This window comes from Pseudonaja textilis, chromosome 1 (genome assembly GCF_049901715.1).
Source record: "Pseudonaja textilis isolate UNSWEBS1 chromosome 1, rPseTex1.2, whole genome shotgun sequence".
Classification (NCBI taxonomy): Eukaryota; Metazoa; Chordata; class Lepidosauria; order Squamata; family Elapidae; genus Pseudonaja; species Pseudonaja textilis.
In genome coordinates, this window is record NC_141990.1 from 249324022 (window position 1) to 249349377 (window position 25356).

General features: G+C 36.2%; 1 protein-coding gene across 2 annotated transcripts in view; it reads right to left on the minus strand.

The window, feature by feature from the left end:
- ANO3 (anoctamin 3) overlaps positions 1 to 11457 on the minus strand; it is a 225796-nt gene extending 214339 nt beyond the window's left edge. The window contains exon 1 of one of the 2 annotated variants that reach the window (XM_087921237.1): positions 10959 to 11457. In XM_087921237.1, the coding sequence (XP_087777363.1) occupies positions 10959 to 11112 (154 nt within the window). In that variant the 5' untranslated portion in view covers positions 11113 to 11457. The remainder of the gene's footprint in view (positions 1 to 10958) is intronic. The other variant, XM_087921238.1, reaches the window with a different exon arrangement.
- Positions 11458 to 25356: the final 13899 nt, after the last annotated feature.

Here is a 25356-nt window from a genome sequence, read left to right on the forward strand (position 1 = left end):
AAAGTGAACAGTTAAATAAAAAGGAAATCGACAAAAGCAAAAAAAAGAAGAATGTGAATTTGCTATTTATTGGATATGTTGGCATATTATCTAGGAAACTGTGGAAATAGGATAATATCTGACTTCCTTTGGCATTTCACTACTTCCCTTTTATGCAGTCTTTTGAACACTGCGTTCTTTTGATAGTAGCAAAAAGAAGAGGAGACTAAAATACATTCAACTAGATAAATTTATCTGAAGGACAAGAAACACTTATTCCAAAACAAAGGAAAAATGTAATAAACAGAAATTTTCATTCAGCATCCATTTAAATAATTTTTGAAGCTTACAAATAAAGTGTATACATTCTTTGAAAATACTTCCTGTCATTATTTACAACTTGACATTTTGTCCCTGTATCTGTATATGCCTGGATGACTGTTTAGTGAACCCCAGGGAGAGAGTGGGGAAAAAAAAAGAAAATAAAAATAACTTCCAGTTTTGGAAACTCTCTTATGAAATACAGACTACTATATTTACATTACTCTAAATTGTTCATTAATAAACCATTTTATATCAAAATAAGTGTGCGTTATGTTAGATTTTTAAAACTACGATGTTTGTATGACCAATGTATAGATGTGTCTGTAAACAACAAAGAGTAACTTCAGTTAAGGAAAGAGCAGCCTAATTGATATGTTTAAAAATTCACAAAAAAGGTTTTTTCAAACATTCCAGATGTTACATGTGTATATGTGTGGTTTATTAGTGAGTAACAGTCCTTGTCCATTTACATCGAGGTGAACTCTATGAATTTTCTACTAAGCGCAGTGTTAAAATGGGTTCTGAATATAAATTATATTTCCTTTGGTATGTGGATCTGGACATAAAAGCATGAATCAGGAGTAGAACTTTGGTATAAAGAAATTAATATATAATTCGAAAGTTATGAACAAAGTCTAGTTTTCAAATGTTAGTGTTGACATGATAGAGAGTAAACAATATGTGGATTTCTTATCACACTGAACTTTTTTTTTTAAAAAAACTATTTTATCCCAACTTTATTATTTTATTATATACTTGATCTCCATATAGTGATCCCCCTTGGAGCCCCCTTTCTCCAGGAGAGCTGACAATAACACAGTTTCTTCAAAACAGATAAAAAGTGTACCTTAAAATAGACATCATGCTGTTTATTGCTTAAGCATTGAAGTTCTCCAGTCTGTCAAAAAACAGGATGGGTGCCTTTTGTCATGTAAATTAGCAAAGCTTCTTATGAAAAGCTCTGTGTTATATCAAGAAGGGTAGCCCTTAATATTGTTGGTTATCATATGGTACCAAGGTATTTTTATGGCTTCTCAGAAATGTTATTAAGATCTCTAAGTGAAAAATTCCATAAATCAAGAGAGCAGATGTAGAAACTTCTCTCTTAAATGCTCCAAATCTCTTGACAAAGAGTATTAAACAGAAAAGGCTGTAGAAGGATCAAATCTAAACATAAAGGGTTTTTCCTTAGCTGGTTAAAAAAACCCACAGATAATCCTGAGCTCTCTTGGTTTTTTCTCTACTTTGAGTCCATTATTGTAAACAAAGAAACAAAAAAATCCTGTGTTTTGGAAGGTGGATCTTACGTTTTCAATCAGAATGTGATATGCAGGTATCATGAGGTTGGCCTCCAACTCTGTTGCTATTTCACGAGGCTGAACTTCCCTTCCTGGATGTATGGATAGTTAGTTAGATCAGATTGTTCTTTGCTGGTATACATTTTATTTTTATATTGTACATTTTATTTTTTTGTAAAATTCCCAAAGTCATCTAAAGGTGAGATGGGAGCTGTATAAATTGAATGAATGAATGATTGAACAAAAATAAATAAATAAATATTGTGCATAGGTAAAAAGGAGTACGCATGCTTATTTCCATGTGCTGTAACGTGCCCCTTCATGCATTCTTTTGGACATAGCTGAAGGTTGGGAAAGAAATATGATATGATAAAGACCTCAATGAAAAGATTACATGAATGTGAAGTGGCACAAAACTAACAAATTCTATAAATCTGAAAGGTAGAAAAAGAATTGTAGTATTCTTACAAAGTGAGACCAACATTATTAATAGTTTAGTTAAGTGGGGTAGGGTGCATAACAGAGACTGTTAAGGAGACATTAGGCAATTCCAAAGTACATTTGAAAATTGCTAGGGAAAGATTTGTGAAATGGAAAAACCTTTGACCAAAATATACTTCAGGATGTTTGTTTGTTTTTTCCCTAAAAAGCCTTTTTGTCTTTTATATCTAAAAAAGACATTTTTCTGTTCTTTGTTAGGGTACCATTTATTCTGAGTGTGTGATAGGGACTGTGAATTTTTCAAAATCCACTCTTTGAGCATGGGGATGGTGGAGAGAAAAACATGAGGAAATTGTGTGATCTATTCTGGTCCATCTACATGTTGTTCCCAATTGTGTTCTGGCATTTTTACAATGAGTGTGACTTTCCCATTTGGGAGATCCAGGGAAGCCTTGAGTTGCTTACTGCTTTATAGCAGGAATCACATATTTCCTTTTAGAATTTTTCCAAGTGTTTTAAGTGCCTGGACTGGACTGGACTGGCCTAACTTGGCAGTCCTTTTATTTCTTAAAGCTATAAATACATCATTGTCATGCCATGTTCAAATACCTGTCAACTGGGACCTTGAGGAACTATTTTAAAAATGTGCCCTTGTTTGAGTTGAGGAAAGGAATTTTTCAACCACTTTTTCTAGCCACAGACCGAGGTGGCCCTCAACTTACAACTATTCATTTAGTGACCATTCAAAGTTACAACAGCACTAAAAAAAGTGACTCATGACCATTTTTCAGTGAATGGCTTTTGTAGCATCCCCATGGTCACATGATCAAATTCAGATGCTTGGTAACTGGCACATATGTCTGACAGTTACAGTATCTTGGGGCCATGTGATTGCTTTTTGTGACCTTCTGACAAGCAAAGTCAGATTCAACATAACAACTATGTTTACTAATTTAGCAACTGCAGTGATTCATTTAACAACTATGGCAAGAAAGATAATAAAATGGGGCAAAACTCAATAACTGTCTTGCTTAGCAGTGGACATTTTGGGCATGTAAATTGAGGGCCACCTGTATCTGTGGAGATAGCTGTTAGAATTGTTCTACCTAAGGCCATTGAGTTGTATGGGATGGTGAGAAGTTTGTCCCTTTGTGGAGAGAACTACTACATTCATTGGCTTCTGTGGCTTTCCAGGCTGGACAGAGAACATTAGAAAACATGAAGTGTTGCCTTCTCCTGACCCTACTAATTTAGAAGAAGTCATCACAAAAAGCGAGCTAACACAATGATATATAAAATATTTACAAAACCATGTAGGACACACACAAAAAGAAGTGAGCATGGAAAATTAGCATTAATTTCCTTGCTAACCCCATTCTTAAAGACATAAACAAACAGTGGAGCCAACACATATATTCTTTTGACTACCACTGACTCATTGCTGAGAGACTTTAATTCACCCCAACACTGAAAGGAAAGTTTTGATCTAAGAACTTAAGCTGAATTGGCCAGGCTTGAGACAATAATGGGAGAACTGAGAAGGTTAAACTTCCACTTGTTGACAGGGTTGCACAAGAATTCCATTCATTCCATTAACAAAAACAGAGAGAGAGAGAGAAAGAGAGAGAGAGAGAGAGAAATTGAGGGTTTGTAATTGACTGTAGAAATGAAAAGAAAGAGAAGCCTAAAACAGTGTAAGCGTGACACTCTAAATAAATTAAATATATAATAAAACTGAAGAACTACCTTCATGAGCTGTGGTGGTGATCTGTGGTGGCACAGTGATTAGAATGCTGTATTGCAAGCTACTTCTGCTGTTGGCTGCCTGCAGTTTGGCAGTTCGATTCCTACCTGCTCAAGGTTGACTCAGCCTTCCATCCTTCCAAGGTCAGTAAACTGAGGACCCAGATTGTTGGGGGCAATATGCTGACTCTATAAAACACTTAAAGAGGGCTGTAAAGCACTGTGAAGGAGTGTATAAGTCTAATTGCTATTGCTATGGCTATTCTCATGTCGGTGTGAGGAATCCAATCAGACTCAATTTCTTCATACATGGAAATTAAGTTTTAACTTAACCTCCTATAAGTGTCAGAAAAGCTATCAAGCGTGTAAGGCACATGGCTAGCTTTGAATTACTTAATTCCCTGCTTCAACTTGTGAATCTCTTGGCTAAAGTATTGAGAAGTCAGAGCAGCCTTCCACAGCTTTGCATAGCTCAGTTGTTTCGTGTCATCTGCAAACTTTGCTGTCACATTTACCATCGACTCTTGTTTGATCATCAAATTGTACAGATCTTAAAATGGATTCTTAAGAATCATCAGCACAAAGTTTCCTTCATTTTGAGAATGCTATTTTTATTCCTTTATCTTTAATTTGTCTTCTTCTCCGGAGCCAACTGAATGTAGGAAAAAACAGAACAAAACATGAAGCCATTGCTTATGTATGACAATCTTTTTCAACACCACCTTGTTAAAGTCAATTTTGAGTTTGCTTAAATTACAAGATACAGAGATTGAGAAATGTGCTATCTGTAAAGCCATTTTACATTATTATCTAACTCTTTCTTGTGGAGAGTTTCAGGAGGGTGCAGAAAAAAAGTAAACATGATAAATAGAAGCCTAATTAACAACATTTGTGTAAATGTCTACTTTTATGCTATATGATGTAAAACAGCATTGTTCACACTTGCCAGTGGAGACGAACAGGCAGCCAATTTCTCTTTTTTAAAAAAATATTTAGACTTTTTAGACTCGTCTTTATTTATAACACTCTGCTTCCTACACTGATTTTTTGTAAAGTAAAAATATTTTTTTCCAAGCTATCCTCCTCAAAGGAACTAAAAATGTAAGTTATAAATAAAAAGAGATAAGTAATATTTAAAAAAAAAGACTCAATTATGTGAATCCTTCAAAGTGCTTATTTATCTTACCATTTTATCATTCATGCACTCCTTTTGGGTGGATCTCTACCTTTCTGCTGCTAGTGTACAAAGTCCCATTTAAAAAGACAAATGAACTTAATTGCAACCTTTCACAATTGTCAGGCACAAAGTGAATGTGAATTAACTCCAGAGATTAAACGAAATAGGATTGGAAAAGGGTGAAGCCACCCTCATTTTCTGCAGAAGACAGCTGCAAAGGAAGACATCACCAAAACAAAAGCTCTGTCCCTGGTACTAGTTAGTCTAACTTTATTTATTAAAATGTCCAAGAGCAAGGCACTTCTAGGCACTCTATATGGGTATAGGCAGTCTGTTAGTAGTCTAGTCCTACAACAAGCAAGTTATTCACTTCCAGAGACAACTGACAAAATGAAAATGTCTTTCCCAACATAAGTCTGGTGATCAGTCAAACTTCAGCCACCATGAGCAATCTCATCGGTTGAGCTTTCCCAAGGAAAACATGTTTGGAATGCAAACTCTCTTGTCCAGCATCTTTCCCCCTAATTTGCAAATGTTTCTTGCAGAAGAGAGAGGAAACTTTATACAGAGTAGGGAATTATTTTAGGGGGAGTAGATTTTAATGCCTGGAAATCACTGGGAGAAAAGTAGTCATCATTCAGAATTATGGCAAGGTACACAAATCCCTTTTTGCAAGAGTAATTATCAAGATCGATAAATCCTCATGTTAGAATCAGCACTGAACCATCGGTTTTGCAAAAATACTCTGTTGATTCATTTGAATACTGTTGATTAGTTCATCACAGTAGACCTTTCTAATTACAATGCAAGAGTGTTCTTAGTATTTCATGGAATTAGCTTCCAGAAATCCCAGTATCAATATGGAATGTCATTATGGGTAGTGAGAGGAATGGAAATTGACTTAATTTATGACTTCCAGCATAGACCATTAAGCATTTCTCCAAGACAAGAAAGAGCTTAAATAAAGTGAGAAGTAAGACATTTGAAAAACTTAGACACAAAAAGAAATCCATGCTGACAGAACAATAGAAGCAACAGGGAATCTGCTCTGAAGCAACTCATTTACTGATTTTAGTCACACACAACATTTTTGGTACAGCCCATTAATTTAATTCAGTAGTTGTGTGGTGAAATTAGAGAGTTGCGTGTCTATTATACTGTGTAGGAAAGAGGGCCAGCTTTAACCAAACTATGCCAACCTGTTCCGTAGAGTCATAAATCACTGGACATTTGCTCTTTAAATAGACTAGGATTTGTATAACAGTTTCCTAACTTAAAAGTAAATAGCTCATCAGAAGGAGGAAGAGCAGGCAAGATATATTATACCCTTGGGAAATATTGAACTTCTATATCCAGATTAGTTTCCATCTAGTTTTTGCCATGTGAGTACGTACATAAGCCAAGAACCTTGAGGGCAGAGGGCAGTGACAGCATGTCAAATCTCTATGTGAGCTTTCAGTTATCTCTGGCAAAGATAGAGGGGGACTTTTATAGATAAAGCCAAGTCTAATATATAATACAAAAATCTGCTAGGAGTATAGAAGGCTCTTTTAAATTAATAGTAGCAACTGAAGTAGTAGCAACTGGAATGCTCAACCCTAAAAGTTCCAACTGTGGAAGGTTTGTTAGCCTTCCTTCTGCCAATGGGCACGGTGATTATTAATTCAGTAGTATTTAAATGCTATGGTTTATTCTTTATAAAAGGTGCCTGGTTAACTATACTTAGAGAAGCTAAGCCCCAAACTGGAATCAAAGTGGAGGATGTTACCAGGTGAAATATGTTATATGTGAAATAAGTAACACTGCAAAAATCTTGCTGCGAAAGATGCTTCCTATTCACCACTCTAAATGAGAGATGGTCCAATAGTTATGATTACCTGGAACAGTAGCCAATAAAGGTAAAATGATTACACTAAGATACCCCAACATTTCTAAGGATTAGACTTTTTTTTTCTATATATGTATATATAAAGTGCTTTTAGAAGTTAACCTCATTTTGAAAGCAGTGACATTATCAGTCACAGTGTCTGCACACACAAACAACACTCTACCAAGCTAAGTCATTTCACTTTTTAATACTAATATATCACTCTTGGAGACAATTATGCCTGGTATGTTTGGGGGCCACCTGATGTACTAGAAAGCCTTATAAATAAATGAGATACAAATGTAATATATAAATAATAAAGCATGTTCAAATCAAATCAAAATAAATATTTATTATGGTCAAGCATATGACGTTTTGAGGTATGGATAATTAAAAAGCATAAAAGATACATCAGAGCCTAAAATAATAAAAAAGCTTAAAATATTTTTTAAAGTGTACATAAAAACAATTGTCTAAAAAGAATGAAAAAGAAGATGTAGGAGCATTACATGGATATAGGGGACCATAACAGTTAGTATGTGGCAAACTATATATATCAAATTACAGAACACTTTGGGAGAGCATGACATCATGCTAAGATAAAGTCCCTTCAGTGCTTAGGTACTTTGAGATGAATTAAGTGTGTTGTAGGGGAAGAAAAGAACCTGTTGGGTTCACTAGTAATAAAGGTTAGGGACATGGCTAGATCCAATGGGCATTCTGTGTTTGCTATACATTGCTTAATGAGTGCTTTGTTTGATCATATCCTATACTGAGCAAAAGACCTGGAGAGAAACCCAAGGGTGACATTTGATAAAGCATTTTACAATGAGCTGCCTGGATGAACTCTTGGGTGGAATGTAGACAGATTTTAGCAGCAATTCCATATTTGTTTCTTCTTCAATTTTCCAAGCTAGAGAAAGGTATTTATTGAACAATATCTGCTGAAGTTGAAAACATTTGCAGTAGTTTAAATTACATCCATAAAATACAATAAAATGTTCATGATATAATCAAACCCAAATATAATAATGGAACAAACCTAATCAATGCCATATAGCAGGGGTCTTCAAACTTAAGACTTGTAGACTTCAACTCCCAGAAGTCCTCCTCCAGTCATGTTAGCTCAGGAATTCTGAGAGTTGAAGTCCACAAGTCTTCAACTTGCCAAGTTTGAAGACCCTTGCCATGTAGAATAGTCAGAGACCTTTATACTCAATGGGAAGCCAGATTCATGTAACAACTCTGTTACTAACTTAACGACTACAGTGATTCACTTAACTCACTTGCAAAATGGGGCAAAATATACTTAACTTCCTTGCTTATCAATATAGATTTTGTGCTTCATTGTAGTTATAAGTCAAGGATTACCTGTAAAGTTAAAGAGAAAAAAAAAACACAAAGAAGTGATAAAGAGGATGCAACAACAGTACTTGAACAAGTCACAGGATAACTGGAGAAATTCACCGCCTTTCTACTGTCTTCTATTTTCATAAGCATCTGCTAATTATGCTTTAGAATTGTTTCTTATTCCTATGAGATTGTTCTTTTTCCCACTAATTGTAAATAAGACACTGCTTCCATTCAGGTGTCATATGTTTCATTTGCTTGTACTTGCTCAGGTAACAAGTGATTATACATCAAATGTGAACCTAAGTCAGATATCTCCTATGAATCATGTGAGATGACATACATCATGAAATAAACTTATTACAGCAGGGAAAACCTCAATATAATACTGAACCAGATATGAACCATTTTGTTTCTCTCAGTCACTGAACCTTGAAAATACTGAATAGAATTTGAAGAATTTTATACATATGAGCACAAACAAAATGTGTGCTATTTTATAAAGTCTTCCTTGTAGACAGGAATTGTTCTTTGTACCCTGTTTTTATTTTTAAACATTGTATTTAATAGAGTTTGGGATTCAGTTTTGCTTTGCAAAACAGCTAACAAACCATACATAATAAGATGATCCAAGAGGTTTCGGAAGTAAAAAAAAAATGCTTTAGGGTATTAACTTCAACAAATCTTCAGTAAGGATTTCTTCCCAATCTTATTTTCAAGACAGTCCTTAAAATTGGTCTTAGATGGCCATTTTGATATCAATGTTCTGCATGAAAACTACAAGTAGGGCAGAACTGAGAGTGGAATATTTCCAATTCTCCATTTCCATTTGAAAAGTATCCCTTTTCTATTCCTTCTTTTTTGCAACATGATGGAAATTGTGAAGAATAATTCATTGACATATGTGAATGAGGCAGCTTATGAACAACAAATTCAATTACTAATATGTGAATACAATACAATACAATACTCTGGCAAGGTATGTATTCTGGCAAGTCATGTAGACCCCCCCCCCATATATATGTAAATTTAATTCATTTGCTAAAGAAAATGTGTCCACTTCCATCTTTTCAGTTGACAGTTCAGTGCATTTTATTTTAAATTCTCAGGCGAAATTAAGAGGTAACAAGTATGTACGATAGTGCTGTGTAGCAATTTAGTCCAAAGTTGCCATCACCATTGGTAAAATAGTCTTTGCTGCAACAAAGGAACCTGAGTTAGTTGCAGTTGTGCCAAAACAACCACTTGATGATACAATATACATGTGTATGTGTATGTGTGTGTGTGTGTGTGTGTGTATCCAGGTCTTGGCATGTTCGGGTCTTTTCCCGTGTAAGATCGAAAGTATCTTGATGAAGTTTTGAAGACAGATAATTGGCAGTCTGGTGGAGTCATCTTTTCTATTCATGCTTTTAGGTCTTTTTTCAATCTCTATGGCTTCTCTGATAATTCTGTAGCTGGGGTTTTCTATAGTGGCTAGGGTTTTGGTGCCATTGAAGTCGATGCTATAACCTGTCAATTATCTGGAATCCTGCACTCACAAACAAAAATATCTCCACACCACAAGCCAAGCAAGCACCTGGGCACAAACACACCAACCAGCCACCCAGATGAAACTTAACTTCCTAATAAACGATAGCTGGCCATTCACCTGAAGCCAAGCTGTGCTAAAAGCCCCCAATACACAAAACACAATGTTGCCAGCCAATCAAGACAAAAAATGCTACAAACCAGATAGAAGATATTAGAAACACCAATCAAGCAGAACACAGCAAACTCCAAGATCAATAAACACAGACCAAGACCCCCCAACCAATCAAGATGAAGAAAAAAACATTCTAGCAAAACACAAGGCTAGCACCAAATTTAATACAGAAATGGCTGCCAAAGCCTGACACACAGACGAATCCAATACACAAGCCTGAGGAAGGCAGATGAGATTCTGCTGAAAAAATGCTATGTCGAAACAAACTGCTGTGTGATATCATCAAGATTAAGAAATTTATTATCATATAGGTTAGTCAAGACATGAATTTAAATTATAAATATTGATGGAACATTATAATTTGCAAGACCTATAGTATCCATTCCTTGACTTGCAAGACCTTAGTGTTAATTTTATACATTCAACCATATGATATACTAAACTCATTGAGAATTATTTCTGAGCATTCATGAATGAGATTATACTGTTACGTGCAAAGACCAGACTTATAGTTACAGAAAACAAAGAATATCTCTTATGCCATAAATATCTTATTTTAAAATATACAAAGCAGCCTTATTTTGTATATGATTAACTCATGCTCCCTTCTTTTCTCTTAGAAGTGCCAGAGAAGTACCTACTGTAACAGATGGAGGTCAGCTACTTACTATCAAAGAAGCACATTATTTTTTGATTGGCAGAGTTAACAGCACTAGGGTGAATCACCATCCAACAATTTAAAAAACATAAATATTGCATAAATATTGCTCTAAGTAAATAAAGGTCAGCTGCATTCATTGATTACAAGATTGCTATGATTCCTATAAATATATTTAAAATGTGACAATTTAAATAAAACCAATATCATCAGACATAAATTCTGCAGTTATTCAACTATGATCTTACATCCAAGGATCTTACATCCTGCAGTTATTCAAGCATGATCTTTATATCTATTTTGGCAGCTATCAGTGCTGATGGTCAAAAGCCTACCATACATTTAAGTCTACATATTGCTCCATTGTTAAATTACAAGATGGCACCCCAAAATAAAATATAAAGTGAGGTGCTTACCACTAGGTAAAGAGACTGAAGAATAAAGTTCATACTTATACCAATCCACATGTGGACTGCTGAATTTGGTCTCATTAAGTTCTGGCTGTGAAGCACATCTGCCATCTGCTTCTTCTGGAGATAAAATGCCCAGTTCAATTTTCTCAACTGACATTTCAGTCTACTGTACTTAAAAATTTCAGGTATCTGGTTAGATGAAGTGACACCAGCTAATCCAGTTTGCCTGTGGACTAAAAACTTGGAAACAAAATATCCTTTGATTAATTCAGGAAAACTGCCATTTGCTTACAAAATGCCAGTCACCAATTCCAGTAAAGTGGATGCAGGCTATGGATTTCCTAGTTTTTCCAGGTTTTTAGAGGGGGAAAAGTCCCCTACTTCTTTAAAAAGTTCTTCTGCATTTGTGTAAAAGAAATATTATGGTCCTTCTGTGCAACTGCAATAGCAATAAACAGGATAAGTGGAGACATCTGTATGCATGCTAGGATCTGCTCTTAATAACTTTGTTTTAGTTCTAATTCATATTTCAGTTCACATTTGTTGAGCTGGGAGGGACTTAACTATACCAATGAAAACAAGTGAATTCTACATTGCAGGAAGAACTTGAAAAGTGAAAGCTATTCCAAATTCCTCTTCCCTCCTGGGACATTTGCATTAGGAGACTTCAAACCAAGAATGAACCCCTGTGTAAGTCAGCTGTAAAGCTAGGATAGTAAATTACTACTGTTGCCATTTAATAGGTTAGGGGGGAAAGATGTCACATTCATTTCTTAAATGCTGGTTGACGTAAACATACACAAATACTTTAATATACATCGTTTTCCTGATCTCTGATGCATTTTGTCTTACAGTAAAATAGATGCACCTTCAAAAAGGAGTGTTTAATGATTTAAAGATGTAGTTAATTAGTGTAAGTGTGCATTGTTTTATATAACTTGTTTAAAAGTCAAGCTAGTCCACCAAATAGCAAATACTAAGTGATTGTCTGAAAACTGGCATGCACTAACAATACATTTGATAGCTGAAATTATATTTATATTAATATATATATATATATATATATATATATATATATATATATATATATATATATATATGTGTGTGTGTGTGTGTGTGTGTGTGTGTGTGTGTGTGTTTTCTGAGGTTCTCGCGGGTATTGTTGGAGAAAACCCGAACAACCAAAGATCCACACACACACACACACACACAAACACACACAGACACACAGACACACAGACACACACACACACACACACACACACACACACACATATTTGTTTCCTTCTTCTCCTATATTCTGTATGTGTAAAGATGCATAGCAGAAGAAAAACATTATTTTTCTTGCTCCATTTGTATTCTGTCTTTGGCTTTTAAAATGTGAATCCATAGTGCTAAGGGAGCCACCTGCTGGCCATAATCAAACATTGTGCAAGACTATATTCTTAATTTTATTTATTTGTGGGGATTTTCATCCTTGCTGTATATATTCCACTCTGACACGGATTTCTAATTTTTACTAGAATCCGTAAAAGAAAACAAATCCCTCCATCTTTGGGGTGGTTTTAGGCATAAAGAAGTGGTAGTAAATGTTTTAAGAAATCAATAAATACTCATTGGGTACATACATACACCATTACTGCAGTAACAGAAAATTCTATTTCAGAATTGAGGACTAAAATTCCAGTAGTGACAAAGCTGTGAGTCCCTATGTACTTTTGTAAAGGTTTGAACTTTGGAGACCCATCTATCTTTTTTGTCACCTCCTGTGAAAATTGAAAAATGTGCTTTGCAAAAAATAAAATAAAATAAAATAAAGCATGGCATAGACCTTCCACTATTCTCTTGCTTAAGATTTTGCTAGCTGAGGATATTGGGAGTTTTATTCCAGTGCATGAAGGAACCTCTGGATTGGGAAAGGATACCTTACAGATTCTATTTTACTAGATACATTTTGCTTTCCAGGTTGGGATAGAGTGGGAAGCAAAAGAAAGGAAAGGCAAAACAAATAGGTTAGAACTCTCATCCTGCACAAAATGCTCTTCTTAAATTAAAACATAAAAAGCAAAGGATGAGAAAAGAAGGTCTGGAAAGTTAACTTTTCTGTCCTTTTGAAATGCTAACCCAAAACGCCAACCCGAAATACTAAATGGTTCGGATGTGAATCATTAAGGCAAGGAATTCCTGAAATGAAGGCACGCTGTGCTCCTTTGAAACATTCTGATTATAAGGTCATCCCTGTTCACAGGTCATGTCTCACGAAATGGAAGACATTTTTTCCCCTAGATCTGAAATAACTGCAGGTAAAGTGAGCTGGATTTTGATGTTGTATTTTAATTTAAGCAGGTGTCTCTTATTAAAAATTAAACAGCAACATATATGTGATTTAAATTTATTATGTGGAGAAATATCACCTCTGTTTTCTGAGAATGCTTTCCCTCAGAGATGTTTAACACAAAACTAAGGCATTGACAAAGTAGACTACAGCCTACTTCTGGATAAAATAGAGCAATGTGAACTAGATAGTACCACCCCCAGATGGATTTAAAATTCTCTGAGCAGTCGCATCCAGCAGGTACTCCTCAAAGAGATTACATATATGTGAAGGGAAGTGTGCAGTACGGCACTTCAAGGTTCAACATCTTTATAAATGATCTAGAAGAGAAGGGGATAGAAGAAGAACTAATCAAATTTACAGATGACATCAATAATAAATTGAATCTATCTTTTTTTGAATTTTGAATTTTATCTAGAATTGCTAACACTTTGGAAAACAGATTCAAGATTCAGAAGGATTTTGACAAACAGGAGCCTTGGGCCCTTTCCACAAGATACAGTTCAGTGATGAGAAAAGTAAGTCCCTGCACTGAAGCAGGAAAAACCAAATGCATAAGTACGGAATAGGTGGTACCTGGTTTAACAGTAGTACCCGTGAGAGAGTTCTAGCTATCCTCATGGACCACCATGAGCAGCAATGTGTTGCAGCTACTAAAAAAAGCTAGTGCAGTCCTGGGCTGCGTCAACAGTGAGATAGCATCAAGATCACTAGAAGTGATGATGCTGATTTATGTTACACTAGTTGAGGCCACATTTGGAGTACTGCAAACAATTCTGGTCACCATGATACAAAGAAGATTCTGAAACTCTAGAAAGTGCACAGAGAAGAGCAACAAAGATGGCAAAGGATCTGGAGGCTAAATTTTATGATGAATGATTGTGGGAGCCTGGTATGTTTAGTCTATTGAAGAGAAGGATTAGGGGTGACATATTATCTGTCTTTCAATACATGAGGGGCTGTCACTGAGAAGGAGGGTTTGACTTACCCTACAAAGCATCAGAGGGCACGACAAAAGGCAATGGGTGGAAGCTTGTTAAGGAGATCCAACTAGAATTAAGGAGAAATTTTCTGGCAGCTAGAACAATTAATCAACTGAATAGCTTGCCCCCTGGAATTGTGGGTGCTTCATCACTGGAGGTTTCAAAAACTAGATTGGACAATCATTTAACCAGGATGGTATAAGGCCTTGAGCAGGGGGTGGACTAGAAGACATCTAAAGCAGTGGTGGGATTCCATTTTTTTTTACTACCAGTTCTGTGAGCATGGCTTGGTGGGCATGGCAGGGGAAGGATATTGTAAAATCTCCAATCAGAGGTGTTATTTGCTGGTTCTCCAAACTACTCAAAATTTCTGCTACCGGTTCTCCAGAACTGGTCAGAACCTGCTGAATACCACCTCTGCTCTGAAGTCTCTCCCAACTCTGTGACTCTCTCCCTTATGTTTGTTTCACTCCCATTGCTGTATGGTGGAAACATATCAGGGCTAGAATGGTTTTAGATTCGTTTCCATTTCTGACAAGGATTCCTTGAGTAGCCTTGTGCAAGTCAGATCTCCCAGTATGAAGAAAAAAAAATCTTTGCAACACTGACAAAGTAATGATAATGCTTAAAGAAGATGAATGAGACATGGCTTGTAAAATACATTATGTATGACAAGTGCTACATAAATATGTATTAACATCAACAGTATATAGGCAGTCTGGTGATGGCTTGTGACATGTTTGGGCAAATGTCCTAGCTGGAAAGTCTACAGTTCCTAAGACAGTGATTATTTCACTGTTGAAAATGATTCTTCAGCTCTGCATATTACATATTTTAGACAAGTACAAAGTGATTAGATTTGCTTTGATAAAAAGATTTGTGCCATAGAGACAACATAGCTCTTTTCATCAAAGCAAAGAGGCAACATGATTCTTTTCAAGGAAGCAATGTATGCATGCATAAGTGCACCATTGTGCCTCCCATCCCTGTCTACTGTCCCCATTTATTTGTACCTATTTCCTGTATTCTTACTCATGTTTGTACTTATACCTATTATCTTGTAAGTGATTGACAAATCAAATCAAATAAATAAAAATAAATAAAATGTTGCCTCAAATCACTTCTGCTAAAACTGCAGGAGAAACCTGCTTTCTGTTTTCTCCTCTGGTGCTTGGCACTTTCACAATTATATCTGTTATCTTATAATCTCTTGACAAATAAATAAATAAACAAATAAACAAACAATAGCAATAACACCTAGACTTATATAACTGCTTCATAGTGTTTTACAGCCCTCTTTGAGCGGTTTACAGAGTCAGCATATTGCCTCCAACAATCTAGGTCCTCATTTTACTGACCTTGGAAGAATGGCAGGCTGAATCAACCTTGAGCTGGTGAGATTTGAACTGCTGATTGCTGGCTGCAATACTGCATTCTAACTACTGCGCCACCACAGCTCAATAATGTAATTGAATTTTATACACAACTTGTAAGGAATTTTCTTTTAGTTTCTTCTTATAAATTTTAATTTTATGTTTCCCATCTTCTTTTTTTGTCCTAGGCCTGGTGCTTCAGATTTTATCAGAATATGGTGAGGAGAAACAAGATAGAGATATATTCTCTTTCCTTAGGTGCACAGAATACTTACATGTAATGTTGAAGTATTCCATAAAGAGTTGAACAGGCGTTTATTTTAGTCACTGAACAGTTATAATTGAGTTACACTTTGTTCTGCCTTGTCTTTGATATGGCACCTATGTAGAGTAGGATGATCTTTCTCATCATCAATCCAATTAACCCTGATACTCCTTAACTTTGAGATGGTCTCATCACCACCTGGTATAAACAAAGACTCTTTAGCCTTGTTTTTCTCGTTCTTGGCAGGAGAGCAAAATATGTCAAGATAAGATAGGCTTGTCCTCCTTGTCCTTGTTGAAATCATGTGTGATGAATCCACTGAAAAGCAGATGTGCTTAATTAAGGTTCAGATCCTATACATCTAGTCAAAATTGCCCCAGGGATAGAACATTTATACTGATCTAATCAAGAGATAACTGCATGTTTGCTGGCTCTGAAGGGGATCTTCCCCATGTCTTCTGCTTAAGCTTCCCTCACTGGCAATAGAGGCACTAGCTCTTTCTTTCTTTGTCTTATTATATTCTAGAATATTATTTGTTTGCTGTCTAATGTTATTTTCCACTACTGTCTTAGAGGAAAGGCTTACTATGTGATCATTGCTTCCAAATTGAAATACATCTGGGAACAGAGCAATACATTAGGGGTTTTTTTTTTGGAGGGAGGGTAGGGTAATGGCTGCCAGTTTCTTGAAGATTAGTGGGGCTCATCCAAATAGCTGCTTTAATATCCTACCTTGTATCGGGAGAAAAGTATGTCAACAATGCAGTTCAGCAACAAAGTTGGCCAATGTTGCTGTCCTCTTATTGCATGACAATCTCTTTGGATTCCCTGCTATCATTTCTCCTGCCACTCAGTGTCCTACACTGGATAAAAATTAATTAACCAGGACTCATTAATACCCTAGGTTGGGAAGTTTCATGTCAGAACAAGAGAGAAAATACTGCTTTTATACAAAACATTTAAACTTGACTTCTGGCTGTCCTAAAGAGGGAAGATAGTAAAATGGAATAATCTTGTGAGGACCCTTTATCAAAAATGGTTAGTAAGGCATCTTTACACTGCAGCAATGAGGACATTTGAATGAAAAACTATTTGCCCTTTTTGTGTGTTTTAATAGCTTGTACAAATCTCTAAATTATGGAGTGGAGAGGAACCTGTGACTTTTCTAGTCCAATCGCTTATTGCATAAATTCAATAGTTTAATGTTTCCTTTCATGAAGAGGAAATCAAGGCAACTGAATTTCACATTTCACTGTCCCATTCATCTTTACTCAAAAATAAATTCCACTGAATGCAATTTGATTTACTGGTTTGTATAAATCACAGCCTTAGACAATGTAGCCCTTCAAGCAAGAACAAATGAATTCCTATCTATTTTTTCTCTTTCCAGCATGGAATTATCTTCAGTTATTATGGGAGATGAGCCTTCTTTAAGTCTGTGCCTTCCTAATGTATTGCACTTTCATGCTTATCATGCAACACAAGCAATGGATAAGTGGCTGCGAGTAACAATTATAATTCAAACCTCTTTGGAAGATTCTGATTTGGAGCAGGCTGTAAAAGAACCAAAATGGCAATAAGTCTAGATAGGCCTTCTCTCACAATCTCTTAATACATCAAAATGACTCAATGCTCATTTCTCTTTTATTTTCACTTCTAAACATACATATCACAGTTTTATTCATGTCTGCCACTTTCGGTGAATTCCTCTTTCTATTTCATGGATTTTGTGTTTTGTTTGGAACAGAATGCATCTTGTTAAATAGGCTAAGAACTCCATGTCATCATTTGTATTTCATTTGCTATGTGCCAAGTAGCTAATAGTTCTTCTTCATGGCAGCTTAAACTATTCTTCTTCCATGTGAAGACTATAATTTTCCTAATGAACTGCTTAAATGTACCAGTTATATTAAGATCAGAGATGGAATTTACAGTCTATTTACAGAACAATAAAAATAATCAACAAGCTCTTTAATACATTTTGTCTATTTTGTGTACATTCATTTCTTTTCTAGTGCTTTCTTCCTTTTTTCAACTGGATGAAAGACTGATAAAATGGTATTTCAACAGTATTTCATTCAGTTGAAATGGAATGAAAGGGCAGTGTTCAAGCATTTGATGGACTGCCACAAGGAAGATGGGGTCAACTTATTTTCCAAAGCACCAGAAGGCAAGACAAGAAACAATGGATGGAAACTAATCAAGCAACCTGGAATGAAGGAGAAATTTCCTAACAGTGAGAACAATTAATCAGTGGAACAGCTTGCTTTCAGAAGTTGTGGGTGCTTCGTCACCAGAGATTTTTAAGAGAAAGCCTGATGATGGCAGATGAGATTCTCCCGAAATGTTGCTACAACTTTAAAAGCACAACTATAATGACATGGGAAAATACTCGAACAAAGCTGAATACCATCTCTCTCTCTCTCTCTCTCTCTCTCTCTCTCTCTCTCTCTCTGTATTTGTTTTCGTAGATTTTCACGGATATAGGTATGTAGGTCTAGGTGTGTTCGGGTCTTTTCCTGTGTAAGATTAAGAGTATCTTGGTGACATTTTGGTGAGGTCCCACTTGCCATCCTCAGGGTGGTGCTTTCGGCTTCGTGTCAGTGCAAGCAGTGTGTGATCGGAGCTGCCGTCTCTCTATAAATACTGATGGTGGGGGTTGGTGTGCTGGGCTGGTTGGCTGCGCTGCTGCCTCTTGATTGGTTGATGGAGTTGATGTTGGTATAATGGGCTGTGTGATGGCCTTGTGAGTTTTGTTGTGGAGATATCCTAGATCTTGTGCTGTAATCTCCTGGGTCGTTTGTTTTCTAGTGATCTTTTTTCCATTAGCCTCCTCTGTTGTAACGGCTTGGGTAATGGGTTGTGTGATGAGCTTGCGAGTTCTTTTGTTGTGGTATCCTGGGTCCTGCGTTATAATCTCCTGGGTTGTTTGTGTTTTGATCTCTTTTCCATTAGCCTCCTGTGTTGTAACAGCTTGGGTAATGGGTTGTGTGATGACCTTGTGAGTTTTATTGCTGTGGTATCCTTGGTCTTGTGCTGTGATAGCCTGGGTCATTTGCTGTGTTGCAACTTCTTGAGTTCTTGTGGTGTAATTTCCTGGGTTTTCTGATGTGATATCCTGAGCCGGTGGCTGTGATGTAGCATTCTGGGTTTTAGTCTGGCTTTGAGTTTGGGGTCTGGGTCTGTGTTCTTGGCATGTGTCAGCTTGTTTGGTTTTGGGGTCAGGGGTGCAACAGCTGGCGAAGCAGCCATGGTCTGTTTTCTGGATGGTGGTTGTCCTTCGTTTATAGGATGGGCTTGGGCCTGGGTTTGATGAGGGGGATTGCCAGTGGTGTCCCACATTGTTTTGGGTCTGGTGTTGGTTTTCGTGGCTGGGACTCATTTGTTGGTGAGGGCTAGCTTCCAGATGTCTAGTAGGCGGGAGGTATCGTCCCATCTATTCATGTTATGGGGGTGTTTCTCTATCTCAATGGCTTCCCTGATTATTCTCTTGCTGGAGTGTTCAGTGTTGGATATTAATTTGGTTCCTTCGAAATTAATTTCATGTCCTGTGGCTTTAAGGTGCTGGAAGAGGGAGGAAGTATTTTCTTCTCTTCTGACTGCGTTTTTGTGTTCTGCGATGCCTGTATTTATTCTCCTGTTGGTTTGTCCAATGTATGTGGCTGGGCAATTGTTGCATGGTATTTCATAAACTCCTTGGTTTTCTAGCTGGATCTTGTCTTTGGGGTTTCTTAGAATGTTGGCTATTTTTTGGTCAGTGCCAAAGGCTGTCCTGATATTGTGTTTGTGGAGAATTTTGCTGATTTTGTCTGTGGTGCTTTTGATATATGGGAGGAGTGCGATACTGTTGTCTTGTTCTGTATCTTGGTTTTTTGGGGTATCTCTTTTCGGATTAGATTGGTGATAGTGTTTCTTTGGAATCCATTGAAAATTAATACATTAGTGAGGGTGTGTAGTTCTTTTCTCAGGTGGTCTTTGTCAGCTAGGTGTTTGGTCCTGGAGATGAGGGTCTTGGCTACGGAGTTGATCTGTGCAGGGTGGTGATGGGATTGTGCATTTAGTTGGTGTGTGTTTTTTTTCCGGTAGATGGTGTGTTCTAGGGAGCCATTGGGTTTTTTGTAAATTAGGATGTCCAGGAAGGGAAGTTGGTTGTTGGTTTCTGTTTCCATGGTGAATTGTATTTTGGGGTGTAGGTTGTTAAGATGTGTGAGGAAGTTGTCCAGTTTTTTTTTCCCATGTGGCCAAATTACTAAAGTGTCATCTACATATCTGAGACAGAGTTTGGGTTTGTGTTCGGATTTGTCTAAAGCATTGGTTTCAAAGTGTTCCATGTATAGGTTAGCGATAATGGGTGAACCCTTCACATGTGGATCTGGTTCTCAGATCTGCCATATTCACTTGATATTTTGCTGGCATCCTGCATATAATGCTAGGGGTGGAGTGGGGAAAGGAATGTAGAGTAGTGAACATAGGAAAGACAAACACTGGGAGTGGGGAGATAGGCTTGATAGAAATCAGAGGTGCTAAGACTAGAATAAACCAGCTGCCAAAGACACCTGGCCTGGGAACAGAATGCCTAACTGCATCAAGTGGTGCCAAACATTCAAGTCATTCCCAAAGTATCTAATGATGTGCCACTGGTGGACTGGTCAAGGAGGGAGGGCCAGGGAAAAGAGAAAAAGTATAACCTTTGTACAGGTTACACTTTTTTCAGATCTAGGCTTTCTTTCACTGCAACCACTCAATGTTACTAAAAGTACTTATTACTTCAATCAAAAAGAGTCAAGAGTCTTCTCCCCCACCCCAAATATCTCAATTGGGGCAGGCCTGATTCTGGTTATTGATTCTGATCCTGATATCAATATTTACTGTCAATTATGCTCAAATATCATCTATCTATCTATCTATCTATCTATCTATCTATCTATCTATCTATCTATCTATCATCTATCTATCTATGATATAAATATTATCTAAATTGTGCAAGCTACATTTAGACTAAAGAGCCACCCCACAAAAAAGGTAACCGATTGTAATGTTCATACTTGATAGTACAAGACATATCCCATTATTAAGAGCCATGTGAGCTACCACAGTCTTGAATTTAGTCCTCAAACAGTCACAGATGAATATTATTAAATAGATGGAAAGCAATCATGCTGACTCTATTCAAATTAAATTAAATGATGCTTCGATTGTTCCCTGCCCATTTTTGTCTTTGAGTCAGTAATTTGTTGGAATGCAGATCCTAGCATGTGATGGAAAGGTCAAGTACAGTCTTCAATCTTCCCACCCATCCAAAAAAGCTGTGCTGTCCTGCTTAAAATATGAACTCAGCATTACACAGGTATATTTTCTAAGCTGGTTTATAACTCATTATAAGGAATTGGCTATCATTTATATGGTGATGATCTCTAGATTAGGCTTTTAAAATTCTGTTGCACAGAACAGAATTATAATAGTTATATTCAAATGACAGACATCTGTTACCCACCATAGAATATCAAAATGTTATGATATCATTATGCAAATGATACAGTTAATATAGCATCTCAGCATTTTCCCATTTACCCCTCACAGATGCCCAGGATTCGAATGTTCTGCTTTAGGGTACAATGTGTATGCATGAAGAAAGACAAAGATGAACATATTAGCATGGATCCCTGACATTGTATTGTGCTCTCTACCTTTCACAACTTGGTATAAAATGATTAGTGAAAAATTTTTCTCTGCATTTTTATTCCTTTCGTAACCACTGGAAACATTGATTTTTTTTTAAATGGAGTCTATATAGAAACAAATGTTTTCTACTGCAGAAACTTATCCTCAACATATGGAGGGCAATGAAGCCAACAATGGAATGTTGATAGTGGAACTAAATAAATTCATCCTGACATTTCATTCTGTATCATGTTTACAATATGTTAAAAGCACAATATTTGTACAATTCTAGATGACATTGGTTTTTGAAGCAAACTGTAGAATAGATCATTATTTAGTCCATGAACACTCAAAGCAGAAATGGGGACAAGGTTGTATAGAATTGCTCAATCTCCTACCCATCCTCCCTATATTCTCACTCCTGATCCATACCAAACTAAGAAGCTTGAATTATCATGAATAAAAAATATAGTTGTGTTTACAATCCCATATAGCATGGAAATTTTGTTGTGAGACATTTTTTTCTCTCACTCAGATAAGGTGGCAACTGTCAAATTTATGAGATTCACAAAAACACCAAACTCCATCCCTGTTTCTAGCCTCAGTAGAAAACAAAAGAAGATATTTCCACCAAAAATAAGTTTAATTTGAAAAGAAAGCCCCCCCACTGAAATTCTTGTGCTACAATCTTAACTTTTCTTTCCGATACTGTATATATCCTAAGAAACCCCCAAAATAAAATTGACCTGGAAAACCAAGGCATATACGAAGTCCCCTGTGCATCATGCCCTGCCACATACATTGGACAGACCAATAGAAGAATAAGTACCTGCCTGGATGAACATGAAAATGCAGTAAAAAAGCTGGAACACACTTCCTCACTAGTCCAACACATGAAAGCCACAGGTCATAGCATCGACTTCAATGGCACCAAAACCCTAGCCACTATAGAAAACCCCAGCTACAGAATTATCAGAGAAGCCATAGAGATTGAAAAAAGATGTGAAAGCATGAATAGAAGAGATGATTCCACCAGACTGTCAATTATTTGGAAGCCTGCACTCACAAACAAAAAAATCTCCACACCACAAGCCAGGCAAACACCTGGGCACAAACAGACCACCCCCCTCCGATAACTCCAGCTCAAACACTCCCCAACCAGGCACCCAGATGAAACTTAGCTTCCTAATAAATGATAGCCATCTGTTTACTCAAAGCCAAGCTGCACTAAAAGCCTCCAATACAGGAACACAATGTTACCAGCCAATCAAGACAAAAAAAAGCCACAAAACAGACAGAAGATATTAGAAACACCAATCAAGCAGAACACAGCAAACTCCAAGACCAATAAACACAGACCAGGACTCCCAACCAATCAGGATGAAGTAAAAAACCATTCTGGCGTAGCATAGGCTAGCCCCAAATTTAAAACTGAAACGGCTGTGAAAGTCTGACTCACAGACAAACACAATACAGAAGCCTGATGATGGCAGATGAGATTCTGCCGAAATGTTGCTACAACTTTAAAAGCACAACTATAATAACGTGGGAAAATACCCGAACAAAGCTGAATGCCATACATGTAAGTACCCGCGAAAACTTAAGAATCTATCTATCTATCTATCTATCTATCTATCTATCTATCTATCTATCTATCTATCTATCTCTGTTTGGATATGAGATAGCAGTGATGATCATTGCCATATTTATTATTGTTATTAATTTCATGAGTACCTTTACTGTGGTTGGCAGACATAATTAAAACAAAAGTTCAGAAAGGTAAATAAGTCCTAAAACAAATTATTGCAACAAGTAAAATAAAATTCCCTTGAATTCAACAAAATGGCAGTTGCTTGCAGAGCACCAAAGCAGAATGGGAAAAACAGATCCAACTGGATCCACCTTGTAACAAGCAACTGGATGAACGAGAACATTAGAAAGGAAATAAGTTTAAGTGGAAACTCCTGTCCTACTGCTGTCGTGGAGTCATTCCACACAGATTTTGTATATCCACTCTATTGGCTGAGAACGTTGGTGAGTCAACGTTGTTGAGTCAAGTTGGTGAGGCTGGTTTCAATTCATTCTTAAGTCTATCTTATCCTATTTGCACATTGATTGGCCTTTTTATTATATGTATATGTATATTTTTAATTCATTCTAAAGTCCATCTTACCCTACTTGCATATTGATTGGCTATTTTATATTATGTGTATGTGTGTGTGTGTGTGAGGGGATTTATGTATGTACTGCTGACCCATCTGGAAACATCCTGAGATTGGTTCTTTCCTTGATCTTTGGAAAGGTGCTTCAAATAGAATTATAAGAATTGACAACATTCTTGTCTTTAAGAAATACTTGGACATCAAAGAAAGTTGAATACATTTATATTGTGGTAGAATTCTTTCCATGCTTTATAAAGTTTCTTGAGATCCTTATTATCTTGCAGCTAATAAATTTTAAAATCATTTAAATATATTTATTGATATGAAAATATGCATTTGAAATGCACATTTAAAATATGCGTAAATGCACATTTATGAGGTCAAATAATGTTGGCTTGATTAAAATTTACAGTAAATGAACCTTTGACTGTTGCCTATAAGGCCAAGTTCATAATCATATGTATGCATTTTACCTTTCCCTAAAAATAATAATGTGATTTTCATTTCTGAAAATCTATGCCTTGACAATGGTAACCCATTATTCCTGGAGAAGATATGGAGAACAAAACAAAACAAAAACAAAGAACAAAAACAAATAAGGGCAAATAAATAGGGAAGCATAGGAATGCAGTCTACAACTAAACATTATTGCTTTATATATCCTTGTTTTAAGGAAGAGTGATAAATTTAACTTGTGGGGTAGCAAAATGCCAGATATTATTTGAAATAAAGACAACAGGCATTTCTGAAGAAAATGGACCCAAGAATGTATTTCACTTCAAGCAAGGTAGATATGAAAATGCCACCTGTTCTTATTGGGAACATAAATTGAAAGTATAAGTACACGTACATTTTTTTCTATTTGAACGTTTTGATGTGTTTAGGCAATACGCCAGTTGCTAATAACATGTACCAAAGAAAAACCTAAAAGGTCTAAAGAAAACAAATTCTAAATTATGCCATTCTTGAATATCAAATATGTGGGAAAAGAGAGTCCTTGAATATCATGTGAGCATCCAGGCTTTTGAATTTATATTCATATTCTACAATAAAAATGCAAAGTAAGGAATTCAGCAAAGTGAAAGAAAAGATCATGCTGTTTCTTAAATTGTTCACACATTCCTATTTGCATTAAAAAGAAGGATATTTCAGAAATGCAAAGTTATATAGCTTTAGAAGGAAGGAATCTCATAGACTTAGCAGTTGTAGTTCTTGGGTAGCTTCACATTAATTTACTGAAAATTGCCTTCAGGAATATTGTGCTTAGCAGATTAAACATATTTTCTTAAGCAGTGACAACTGGAAAACAAGTCAAATTACTTTGACAAAATCTATATCCGAATATAAACCAGAAGGATAAACAAAAACACACTTTTATAACTGACTGACTTATTAACCGACTTACTAATTTATCTGTTAAAGTGGATTTTTTAAAAAAATTTAACTATATATTTCCCATAAACATTTTATATATAAAATCCAGCATAAGCTGAAACTCCAAGTAAGAAAGCAGGATAAATAATTTTAAATCCAATGTAATGCGTGCTACTGAAATGACTTATCCTTTAGCATTTATAATATCCTTCCCAGCTGAAACATATGCATAATTGTAGATAAAAATG